General features: G+C 37.6%; 1 protein-coding gene across 1 annotated transcript in view; it reads right to left on the bottom strand.

The window, feature by feature from the left end:
• ACAD11 (acyl-CoA dehydrogenase family member 11) overlaps positions 1-13,435 on the bottom strand; it is a 99,340-nt gene that overhangs the window by 83,605 nt on the left and 2,300 nt on the right. The window contains exons 2-5 of the mRNA XM_055295418.2: positions 7,518-7,617; positions 5,401-5,526; positions 4,695-4,856; positions 2,388-2,552 (exon numbers count right to left, since the gene is read on the bottom strand). Coding sequence (XP_055151393.2) covers positions 2,388-2,552; positions 4,695-4,856; positions 5,401-5,526; positions 7,518-7,617 — 553 coding nt within the window. The remainder of the gene's footprint in view (positions 1-2,387; positions 2,553-4,694; positions 4,857-5,400; positions 5,527-7,517; positions 7,618-13,435) is intronic.

Genomic DNA, 13,435 nt, shown 5'->3' with positions numbered 1-13,435 from the left:
ATTCAAGTTTAGGGCTAGAAATTGGTTAAAGTCAAGGGGTGATGGACATCCCCTGTAGGGTTATTAGAAAAAATAAAAAGTAAAATAATGATAATAATGATTATATAAAGTCAGGGTGGGAAGATTCTAGAATAATAAGTAACCTAAGGTCAGGACACTTTATAATTCTTATATTATTTGCATATATCTACAGTCAAAAAATTATTAATGAAATCGATACTAAAGGTAGTTTTTGAGATGACTGATTATGACCATGTGGCTCATGTAGGATAAGAAGTCAAGTGAAGTCATGAAGGGCTTATGGATTCTAAATTAACAGCAATCAAATTTGCAGTGTCTCAGGGAAGATGCAGAGAAATAAAAGAACAGAAGATAAAGAGGGTGAGGTCAAAATAAGGGGTTTCAATTTCTAGATCACTGAAGTTGACAAGTTCCAATGGATGTTTCTAATTAAATATATTTTTCAAGTTGAAATGACAATATGCAGATTTTACATTAAACTCCAAGATCTTAAACATTTCTCTCCTGGTAAAATTTGTATTTGGAAAATCAACAGTTTCCAAGAAAACTGGATTTCTTTTCAACATTGCAGTGAGCATATTGTGCTACTGAAATACTTGCTCAAACATGCTTTAAATACTTTGTAAATAAGTAACAGAAAATAATTTCGTTTTGCCATATCCTGTAGTTTCCTTCACTGGCTTACCCCACACATTCCTGGAAGGTTTGTCATTTAAAATTGTTTTTTCTTCTTTCTTAATTGTTGTGTTTTCTGATGACAAAAATAAAACATGCTGTTGTTTTAAAAATAAAAACCAAAAAACATCAAACCCTATACATTACAGAAATGTACAATTATGTCTCCTATAATTCCATCCCCTACAACCACTGTTTAGGTTTTAGTACATATTATGAAGGATGTACTTATACCCTAATATTTTTCTGAAGAAGCTTGACAAGTAGTCTTAGAAAAGTCAGAGAGAAAAGTGAAGGGGAAAAAATGGAAAAGTGAGGGTACCTGAAATAAATTGAGCATCATTGATGTGCCAGGTACTAGCTAGTTGCTCCATATTGACTGTTTCATTTTAGCTGCCCAGAAACTCAGAAATTTTTTTTTTCAATTTTAAAAGGTACACAGTGTCAATTTCCTGGCTTTGATAATGTACCATAGTTGTATAATATCCATTTTGCAGAATTTGGATGATGGATACACAGGACTTCTCTGTACTATAATACTTTTACAACTTTTTGTGGGACTCTAATTATTTCAAAACAAAAAGTTAAAATAAAAACAGAGGCACAGAGAGAGACTGAATAACTTGCTTTAAGTTCACACTGCTAGGGAATGAAAGTTAAGCATAAATTCATGAAATAGAAATAGTTGCTTAGTGAATAATTAACTAAAATTAATCCCTTCAACATAGATTCATTCAGAATCATATAAGCACCTGCAATATAAAGATGAATAAGATATAGTCATTGTTTTAAAGGAACTCCAAGTCTAGTAGGTTCTAATTTGTTATCTACTATAGAGACTCAACATTATATAGACTCGACTAAAGTATTAATTAAATGACACAGATCAAATACAGGCCAGATCCTGCTATGTTTTAAGGCATATGCTTTTATAATTTTCTAGATTATAAATTAGCATATTTAATTTTTCTAATCTCAGGGTAGATAATTAACAAGGTTAGAATTCAGAATTCATCAGTGCCACTAGCTCTTCCTGCCCTAAAACATCTTAGCATTCGAAGAAACTAGTGAATCCAGAAAATCCTCCTCTCAGAAGCAGGATTCATTCCCACTATACTGTAAGACTAGGCCTCATTGTAGGTGCTCAGTGGAGGATTACAGCTTTCATTTGTTTATACTCTTTACAAAGAATACAGTGTGCACATTTACACAGAGCAAGGTTATATTAACCTCATGTAATTCCTTTGAAGCCTCAAGAAGCTTTTGGAATTCTCTATTCTCAGAGTTTATAATAAACAAATAATAAATTCTTCATGAGATAGGGCTAAAAACCCCAAAGAAGTATAAATGAATCAGAAAAAAAGCAAGAACATGGATAAGCTAAATATTGTAACTAGTAGATGAAAACTTATTTGAAGAAAACAGCATCATGCATGTAAAATTCCCAAATCCTTTTAAGCAGTAAACCAGATACCACTTGGGATTAGAACTAGTCTTAAAGGTAGGCAGCTAACTTATGCTGGAAAATCTGCAGGACTCCTTTCTAAAAATTTTGAGTGGTGATGACAGTCCTGAGCTGTAGGGGAACAGGGAGTGGGTTGGGCTCCCTCAGAGCTCTGGGGGCAACATTTACTTAGTACTGTGTCACAAAACAGACCTACTCAATTAATTGTAAACATAGCTAACTGTACCTCTTTAGGGTGGAAAACTACGTTATCTAGTCTGAAATCTCCATGAATCAAATTCTCTTCATTGTCATTATCGGGCAAGTTCTTCATTAGCCACTCCGATAGCTGTTGCATGGCAGGGATGTCCTGATGAGCTGCAGCTTGATATTGCTTTGTCCAGGTTGATACCTAAAGACATATAAATAAGAAAAATGGTAAAGCTGAAACTGGAATGTAGGATCTAGCAATTCTAAAATTAAAACAAAATTCAAGTGCTGTTTTACTCCTAAATACTTAAGACCCATGCTGGTGATACTCGTGTCACCCTAAAACACTCAAATCAGCCTAAACCTTAAAGTCTCTTTTCTGTATAGTTCCATTTTACTTACCTAGCTTTTTATCAGGAGAAAAATACTGGCCTAGGGATCAAGAGATATGGGTTCTAGTCTTTATTCAGCAACTACTTTGTAGAAGAAAAAAAAAAAGAATGCATACAAACACACACACACGCACACACTCTCTCACACACACAAATATATAGGCATAGATAATTTCTGGAAAGGGTCACGAGAAATAAGTAACCCCTGAAGAAGGGAATGTGGGGACTAGAAGAAAAAAGAAGACATTTACTTTTTTTTTTTTTTTTTTTTGAGACAGAGTCTCACTCTGTTGCCCAGGCCAGAGTGCAACCTCCACCTCCCAGGTTCAAGTGATTCTCCTGCCTCAGCCTCCTAAGTAGCTGGGATTACAGGTGCACACCACCACGCCCAGCTAATTTTTGTATTTTTAGTAGAGACAGAGCACCATATTGGTCAAGCTGGTCTGGAACTCCTGACTTCGTGATCCGCCTGCCTTGGCCTCCCAAAGTCCTGGGATTACAAGCTTCAGCCACCGCGCCCGGCCTACTTTTCATTTTAATACTCTTTCTTATTACCCATAGAATTTTCTAAATATATTACAGGTATGAATAGTGTAAAGATCTTCTATTGTTCTTAGAATTGAATGCAAACAAATCAACTTACTCGTAAAGTCCTCCAACAAGTGGGACCATATTGTTTATTTGCTTTTTTATCTCCAGTTCCCAAGGTATCTTTGCTTAATTTAGTGCAATAGAGCAAAGATCTTTACTTGGTCTTATCTAGTCATATCAACCTTAATTATATCTAAGTCACTTACTTGTGTATTACTTTATTGATGCAAGCCTCCCTTTATTCATCTGCAAAATGGGAGTAATAATACCTATATCTTAGAGTTGTTGTAAAGATCAAAAAAGAGAGGTCAACAACTCACTCTGCCATGTAGGACCTAGCATATAGTGAGTACTCTCTAAACTTTAGTTCCCTTTTCTCTTCCTTAACCCCCACAAAATGATATGCTTATAAAGGAAAGCAGCCCCATATATATGTAGTATTGCTTTCCTTTAATTTAAAATTATCTCCATCACCCTAAATTTTATCTTTCCTTAAATACTCATTATAAGATATCTCTCCCAGGAAGCTTTCTCTATATAAGCAAGGGCATCCCAACTTCCACCCTTTGAATCATGATGAGTATCAAACAATTTACTACTAGATTTTACACTCTTTTATACCATTTTCAGGTTTCATGTATGACATGCATGTACAGGTCTCTCAAAAATGATCACGAGTTCCTATGGGGAAGAACCTATTGTATATTTTTCTTGATATTTAACACAGTACTCAGCAGGTATTAAACACATAGTCAAAGCTTAATAAATGTCTGCTAGTCCAATTTAGAAAGAAAAAACTGTAGGCCGGGCACGGTGGCTCACGTCTGTAATCCCAGCACTTTGGGAGGCCAAGGCGGGTGGATCACGAGGTCAGGAGATCGAGACCATCCTGGCTAACACGGTGAAACCCCATGTCTACTAAAAACACAAAAAATTAGCAGGGCGTGATGGCGGGAGCCTGTAGTCCCAGCTGCTCAGGAGGCTGAGGCAGGAGAATGGCGTGAACCTGGGAGGCGGAGCTTGCAGTGAGCAGAGATTGCACCACTGCGCTCCAGCCTGGGCAATAGAGCGGGACTCCATCTCAAAATAAATAAATAAATAAAATAATAATAAGAAAAAACTATATAGTTAAAAGCATTGGAAAATTAAGAGAAGAGTCTAAAACAGAAGATTTTGCTGAATAAAACCTAATATAAAAACATAAGATAATTTTATACTAAAAACTAGTCATTCTGAAGGACAATGTTAAAAGTCATAGCCAAGCTTCAGAAAATTATACAATAATAGCTTTTTTTGTTGACTAATAAGGTATATTATTTACAAGAACTTGAAAAAAATAGCTATTAATGTGGATGCATTACCTGTCTTTTGCAGTACCCAGCACCTATACCATATCCTTCCAGCTGCAATGACTGTATATTCAAGGAATGTAAATGAGCCAATGTTTCTACCATGGCCACATATATGGCTGAACGTTCTGCTGGGCTAACTCCAGGAATTGTTAAATCACGAAAGATTCGACCCTATGGAAGTGATTACAACAGATTATTTAAATGTGTGCAATCAATACTTGTAGAATATACTAGAAAAACATTCCTTTGTGAAACATATTTAATTTTAGAGTATACATGCCAAAGGGAAAATAAAAGGATATGACAATATGAATTTAAACATCAAAACTACTGTCAACTATTTTACAGAAAAAATTTAAAACACATTTTGAATTTATTGTTCTTAATGGCTTGACCTATGTGGAGTGTGTTTTCCCTGCTACCTTACGGACAATTTGGTTATTGCCATTACAGATAACTCTTTACTGACACCTAGAGGAAAATTTAAGAACAAGTCAATACCCCTTAATTACTAAATTTGTCTCTTGTCTATTCCATCCCTCCCTTTGTAAGTGCTCAAATTTGAACAAAATTGTAAGCCTTTGCAAAGCAATCTAATTACCTAAAATGTTAAATAACAAACTATATCATTTATTAAGTACATAATAAAACATTTTAATTAACTTCATAATTAAAAGTAAAAGCAACAACAAAATAAGATTAAGTGTTAATTTACCTGCACATGTTCCATTATGTAAAATTCTGTTCCAATGACAGAAGTATCATGGCAGTACAGTATAGGCTTGGGAACGGGGAATCCAATTGAAAACAAGGCTTTCTGGACTTTAAATTCTCTATCAATCTAAATAGGATGATGAATAATTAAAGATCAGAGAAACTGATTTAATTATAATTAAATTTAATAACTACTCATGAGCTAACCTTAAGGCTAGAAAACAACTGTAAAACAGTATCAACACATACTCCAGAGGATAATAGTAATAACTTCCCTAATAGTAGTCTTGGTGTAATCATTACGATTATAAATTAGACCACTACTAAAAAATGTAATTTAATTAGGATAAAAAGATGAGCGCCTGCATGAGACTTAATCCTGGCTCTGATAATGTGAAGGCAATAGTTACTGTTCACAATATTTCACATATTTTATCATAAAACATCCCTTTTTCCACAGCAGTTCCCTGGCTGGCTGCTCGCTCTTTCATGTCTTCCAAGGAAGCTCAGGTAAGTCTCTATTCTAGCACTCTGCCACAGTCAGCTACAAAGAGCTGGGGGTGAGAGGCGAGTGGTGGTGGAAGGAAAAGTACCCGCTCCTTCTGGAGAGCAAGGGAGGCATGTGTTTCCAGGGCAGGGGCATGGGGATCTTTCCTGGCACTCAGGACTACTGTGGAGCTCAAGATAACTAGCAGGAAAGTAGGCAGCTAGAAGCAAACTGGAGCCCAAATAAGACAGTGGGGAAAAAATGGCTTCCTTAATTAGGACAGATGCACAGGCTATCACTCAGGACCCAAGGGCAGAGCTGTTGATGCAGGCCAAGTAAGGATGGCTTATCTACATGTAGTCACCTGGCCCCAGACTCAGGCAATGGTGACTGACCATTCTAAGGAGGGGAAGCTATGCAGCTCATTTTGACATCAGGAAGTAAAGCAGGGGCTGCGGCAATAACTGGAACAGGAAAACAATGAAACCCACGTTCAAGGTGAGAGCAGCCAGCAGTACCAAGGGCTGTGGAAAGAAGTGTTAACCACTCAGGTGTTGGGAAACGAAGGGGAGGGGGTAAGGGGGAGAGGGCAAAAGTGTTAGAGAAGCAAAAAGTGGATCACAGATCTGGAGCACTGCTTTTTTCAATGCAGAGTTGAGAAAACAGAAGGGAGTTGAAACAGAGTACTCCAGATCCTTGGCAGCTGTACTTGGGCTGAGAGCATTATGCCCTGTTCTGATGTGTTCAGGTGGGATGCTATCAAGAAGAGAGACAAATAAAGCTGTTTATCGGGGCATGGATGGGGATTCTTCTTCAGCCATACCATATTGATATTTAATGAAAGTTACCCAACTTTGTTTTATCTTAAGCATCCAACTTACTTCATGTTTCTGGGAATATGATATGGGACCAAGAAAGCCCCATAGAATCTACATTTTCTATTACTGTGGTATTAAGCCTACCCCACAATTGTCCTTCCCCAGTGACCTGGGCCTGGGAAGCACCTGCTGTACATGATTACGGCCATACCCTAAATATGCACAGTGCTTTTAATGTTCTCCAGTGCTTTGATTTCTGTCCCCTCCCGTTCTCTGAAAATCCATAGATAATACCTGTTTTCTGAAGACAGAAAAACCTAGTTTTTAACAAAAATCTTTTATAATTCTCACTGTCTAATATTTAGAGAGTACTATAAAATACTTATTCAAATCTTTCTTATCACCAAAAAATTAGAGGATTATCATAGCAAATATATTAAAATAATCCTGAGTAGATACTATTACATATAACAATTTAAATATATAATAAAACAAAATATCTATAGATGAGTAGCACTGAAAATATTCATTGGCTGATTTTACTTCTAGCAAACAATGTAGAGGAAAATCAAATACACAAAATAACTGGGTGTTGTTCAAGATTAATAGCCTAAAGATAGACTTACATTTCAACCTCAAATCATTTTTTAAAACAAAAAAAGATATAATTCAAGGGAAATTTTCATTAGAAATAAAATACATTTTATATTATTTGGCAATCATAAGATGCCTTTTAAAAGTAAATTGGCTTTGTGTGTATTAAAAGCATTTATTTGTCACCAAAGAATTTATCATTACATTTGTATACTATACCTGATGTGCTTTAGGAAGAAGTGAACCTGGTGGTTTTTTCCTGAGCACATATGTTTGAAAGCCCTTCTGGAGATAAAAGGTTGGATTGGACTTTCCTGCTCTAGATAAAAGTAAAAAAAAAAAGGTCAATTACAAAGATATGTTTTCCGTCATCCCCAAATCCTACTGAAATGTCAGAAGAAACAAATGAAAATAAATTCATCTCAATGCTGGAAAATCAAGAGGGGTGCTATCAGCAGCTCACAACATGAATTTCTAGATGATATTAAAGCAGATGGCAACATACTGGTACCTGGAGAATCTGTGACTCACACAGGTAGAAGAGAGGACCCCACTTCCTGACTGCAAATCCTAAGTTTTATCAGGAGTACCTGCAGAACAATGACTCATCTAAGTAAACCTGTAGAACAATGACTGATCTAAGTAAATAAACAATCTGAGAAGAGATTCTAAGTTATCAGTCAGAAAATGAATTAAAAGATGCAGGAACAGCTGGCTTAATGCCCCCTCATCTGCCTTTAGAGAGATAACCCTCATAAGTGTCAACAAGGCTAGTGCGTGAGTTGAGCTCTCTACAATGGGAGTTCTAAGTGAGGTCCCACAGTGAGCATCTGGCCCAGGGAAGTGCAATGCTGGCCCAACTAACTCACAGACACCAGGGCATTGACTTTCCCTGCCAGATGAACAGAAATTCTCACCTAAACTAAGGATAGACACTTCAGCTACCAAAACTATTCAGTCTATTCCTTCACTTATAATATGGGCATTTAAGAATCGCCCAACTTTTGAAGAATCCAACTATATAAAGGAGAGATCCTAAATTAAATAAACAGAAGAATCAATCCTTAAGGTAACAGGTAATAGGAGAAAGTAGAAAAAAAATCTTTGAAGCTTCTTCCCAGGACTCCAACCTCCATCAGGAAAAAACAAGCATGAGCCTAGATTGAGTCTGGCAGCAGCCCCAGTGTCTACGTCTTCTATAAATCAGACCCATCCTCCCTGGCAATCACATCAAGGAGCACTGGTTTTGGTACCATCTAATCCTGCGTGAGTGCCTTTTACCATAGGAAGGTGGAGATAATCACCAGTGGTCAGGAAATAGGACCACCACAGGCTATGCTGTCTTTATTGATATAGAACAATTTATTTTTGATGCTGCAAACCATCAATTGCAACGAATCTTTTTTTTTTTTTTTAGATGGAGTCTTGCTCTGTCGCCCAGGCTGGAGTGCAGTGGCGTGATCTCGGCTCACTGCAAGCTCTGCCTCCTGGGTTCACGCCATTCTCCTGCCTCAGCCTCCCCAGTAGCTGGGACTACAGGCACCCGACACCGCACCCGGCTAATTTTTTGTATTTTTAGTAGAGATGGGGTTTCACCATGGTCTTGATCTCCTGAGCTCGTGATCCGCCCACCTGGGCCTCCCAAAGTGCTGGGATTACAGGCATGAGCCACCGCGTTTGGCAACAACGAATCTTACAAACAAATTTTAAAAAAGAATGCCAAACATCTGATTGGATGCATTTTTGATGAGGCAGTTCTCTAGTCTTATATAAAGCACTGGTCTTTCATGATAGTAAATGACCCAAATGAAATACAAAGAAAAAACTAAAAGCTTTGTTGAAGGTAGAGTGACCCAGCAAGTCTGCTTCTACATATATATCCAAGAGAACTGAACACATAAAATTAACACAAAAACTTGTACATGAATGTTCACAGCAGTACAATTCACAACAGCCAAAAATTAGAAACAGCTCAAATGTCCATCTGCAGACAAAAGGATAAACAAAATGTGGTATATCTATACAATGGATTATTGTTTGGCAATACAAAGGAATAAAATGCTGATCCATACTACAATGTGGATGAATCTTGAAAATATTATGTTAAGTGAAAGAAGCTAGTCACAAAAGACTACATATAATGTGATTCCACGTCTATGAAATGTCCAGAATAGGGAAATCCATAGTGACAGAAAGTAGATTAGTAGCAGCCAGGGATAGGGGCAGGAAAAAATTGGGAAGTATGAGGTTTCTTTAGGGGTGATGGAAATGTTTTAGAACTAGATAGTGGTGATGGTTGTATAACATTCTGAATATATGGAAAACAACTGACTTGTACACTTTAAAACAGTTAAATTTTTAAATGTTATGTTATATGAATTTCTCAAAAACAAAAAGTTTCTCTTTTGAGGAAGTATCTAAAATGGTTATAACAAAGACAAAAAAAAATTGCAGAAACCAATTTGCATGGGAGGATCATTGTCAACACTGTCAATACAGTACTTGCTAAATTGAACCACTCCAACCATCAGGCCTCCAGATAGCCTGGAACCATTGATAATCTCAGTATAAGAATCATCACTGAGCCAGTAGTCAGAACTATTGGTAGTTCTTAGACAAGATATTTGGTGCTGAGAGAAATGTGTTGATCTATAACCTAACAGATGGTACTTTTGATGTGTCCAACCTCCATTAACAAATAGAAAATCTTTGCATGTAAGTGTGCAGCCACGGACACGTACTTGGTTAGAGAGGACTTTAAACAGACAATCTCACAAGACCCTACTAAGCCATTCATAGCATTGGTTCCCTTAGAAGCATAAACAGACAGGAAAAACAGGATGTTGGCATGGCAGCATCAGATGAGTTTCTTCAGCAGACTCCTTGCAGCAGTCCAGCGTTTACTCCATGCCCCCATTCCCCCTCGGTGACAGCTCAGATGAGAGGGAATGAGATCAGGAAATGGGTGAGTATGGGTACCACCTTGATTTAGAAGTCTTAGTCTATTTAGGCTGCTAGTCTATTCAGACTGCTATTATGAAATACCATAGACTGGGTAGCTTATAAACAACAGACATTTATTTCTCACATTTTTGGGGCCTGGGAAGTCAAAAATCAAGGCGCCAGCAGATTCAGTCTCTGGTGAGGACCCACTTTCTTATAGAAGGCACATTCTTGCTCTTCCTCACATGGTGGAAGGGGCAAGGCAGTTGTTTGGGGGTCTCTTTTATAACACTAATCCCATTCTTGAGGTCACTGTACTCATGATCTAATCATCTCCCAAAGACCCCCCACTTCTTAATATCATTACCTTGGGAGTAAGGATTTCAACATATGAATTTTTGAGGGACACAAACATTTAGATCATAGTAAAGCCTCATGCCCTACAGAAGCCATTATCTGTAGTAGCAGTCTTTTGGCACCAGCTTCCAGGGCCCTAGAAAAGGACATAACTAGTTGAAAGAACCCTCTACACTTAGGGAAGCCCAAAGCTATGCCTTTCCACCAGATACTTAAACAGTTTATTTACAGACCTTCCAGTTCAGATGCAGTTTACTAAATAGATGTTATTTTTACCATAAGCAATGTTTCCTGGAAACACATCTGATATGCCACCTTTACCAAGTTTTCAGAATTACAGAGCTAGAAAATTAAATAAATTTATCCATAGAGCAGGAGAAAAGATTTTTTAACCCTTTATTTATATCACGGTTAACAAGTCTCAGACTCATGGCATCATCCTAGAGGGTGCATCTACCTGCATCTCTAAGCTTTAGAAACTCAGAAATTCCTATGGGAATTTTTTAACAGAAAGGAACTGAAAAAAAAAAAAAAAAAAGCATAGGCCCTGATAAGGGAATCAGTTATGTTTGTGGATATCTAGTAAGGCACGTTATCCCTTGTGCAGAGATTTGAAAATATTCAGGATTTGCTGCTTTTTAATTTTACTCCTTTTCCTTTGGTGGAAATCATGACTAGTGGAATCATGACTATTCTGACCAAGTGCATTTAATAAAACCACTAAGCAGACTTAGACCTTCACCAACTATCTACTCTGACAACCAGTTTGGTTTGTGTAGGGAAAAGAAAGAGAAATCAGACTGTTACTGTGTCTACGTAGAAAGAGAAGACATAAGAAACTCCATTTTGACCTATACCCTGAACAATTGCTTTGCCCTGAGATGCTGTTAATCTGTAACTTTGCCCCAATCTTGAGCTCACAGAAACATGTGTTGTATGGAATCAAGGTTTAAGGGATCTAGGGCTGTGCAAGATGTGCCTTATTAACAAAATGTTTACAGGCAGAATGCTTGGTAAAAGTCATCGCCATTCTCCAGTCTTGATAAACCAGGGGCACAATGCACTGCAGAAAGCCACAGGGACCTCTGCCCTTGAAAGCCGGGTATTGTGCAAGGTTTCTCCCCATGTGATAGTCTGAAATATGGCCTTGTGGGATGGGAAAGACCTGACCGTCCCCCAGCCCGACACCTGTGAGGGGTCTGTGCTGAGGAGGATTAGTAAAAGAGGAAAGAGGCTCTTGCAGTGGAGATAGAGGACGGCCATTGTCTCCTGCCTGCCCCTGGGAACAGAATGTCTCGGTATAAAACCCGATTGTACATTTGTTCAGTTCTGGGATAGAAGAAAAGTTGCCCTGTGGCGGGAGGTGAGACATGTTGGCAGCAATGCTGCTCTGTTTCTCTTTACTCTACTGAGATGTTTGGGTGGAGAAAAGCATAAATCTGGCCTACGTGCATATCTAGGCATAGTACCTTCCCTGGAAAGCATTTGTGACACAGATGCCTTTGCTCATGTTTTCTTGCTGATCTTCTCCCCACTATCACCCTGCTCTCCTGCCGCATTCCTCTTGCTGAGATAGTGAAAACAGTAATTAATAAATACTGAGGGAACTCAGAGACCGGTGCCGGTGAAGGTCCTCCGTATGCTGAGCGCCGGTCCCCTGGGCTCACTTTTCTTTCTCTATACTTTGTCTCTGTGTCTTATTTCTTTTCTCAGTCTCTCATCCAGCCTGACTAGAAATACCCACAGGTGTGGAGGGGCTGGCCCCCTTCAGGTTTGCTCATTAAGGTTTACAAAATTGAGTGAGCAATGATGAAAGATAACAACCAGCCTGGCAAATTTGAACTCACAGGCATTCCTCCTGAACCCTTTGGATTTCCACAAATTTAAATGACTTTTACATTGATGCCAACAGCATCTCAAATTTGTTTGCTGTTGATAAGAGATCAGGAAAAAAGAAGATTAAAAGACAAGTGACTCAGTGTTTGCCCATGGAAACACTGAGTATTTGGTCCAAGAGGCATAGAAGTACAAAGCTGGAAAATGAGAAACAAAGAGACAGACTTTCTTGTAAGAAGTTGCTCAGATCCTATGTATTCAATAGGCCACAGTGAAAAATGAGAGATGGCAAAGCAGAATCAAAGATGAAGTCAAACAGAAGACTTGTTTTGCCTTTAACATTCAATTCTTTTATCTACCTGGAACTGTGTGAGATAAAGAGTCTAATTTCTATTTCTTCATACAGATAACAATTATTCCAGTATAACTTCTTGAAAAGTTCTTCTTTCCCCCCGCCCCACTGGCTCTCAGTGCCAACACTGTCACTTATCAAACTTCTATAAATATGTAGGTGTTTCTGTGAACTCTCTGTTCTATTTCATTGGTCTGTCTATCTCTGTGCTAATATCATACCATGTTAATTCAAATTTCCCACCTTGTGGTTCTTTAAAAATGTTTCTGCTATCCTTAGCCCTTCGCTCTTACACATAAAATTTAGGAGCACTTTTTCAAATTAGAGAAAAAAATTAGGATTTTGATTGTCATTGCTTTGAATCAATAGATCAACTGGAAGAAAAAAGTTTGCAATATTGAATATTCCTATTCAACAACATGGCATCTTTCAATTTTTAAAATTCTTTTTAAGGTCCTAATAAAAGTTTTATCATTTCTCTACAAAGGTATTGTACATCTTTTACTTAGGTAATTTATATTTTTTATGCTCTTGTAAGTTTTTGAAAATTACATTTTAACTGTTGCTAAAGTAGAGAAATGCAGTTGATTTCTGTACACTGAACTTTGATAGTCTTTTACTGTCTGTGTAGATTATTGGCTCTTTAATC

This window comes from Symphalangus syndactylus, chromosome 10 (genome assembly GCF_028878055.3).
Source record: "Symphalangus syndactylus isolate Jambi chromosome 10, NHGRI_mSymSyn1-v2.1_pri, whole genome shotgun sequence".
NCBI classification, from domain to species: Eukaryota; Metazoa; Chordata; class Mammalia; order Primates; family Hylobatidae; genus Symphalangus; species Symphalangus syndactylus.
Note: the sequence above shows the minus strand (reverse complement) of the source record. Positions and strands in the feature narration are given on the sequence as shown.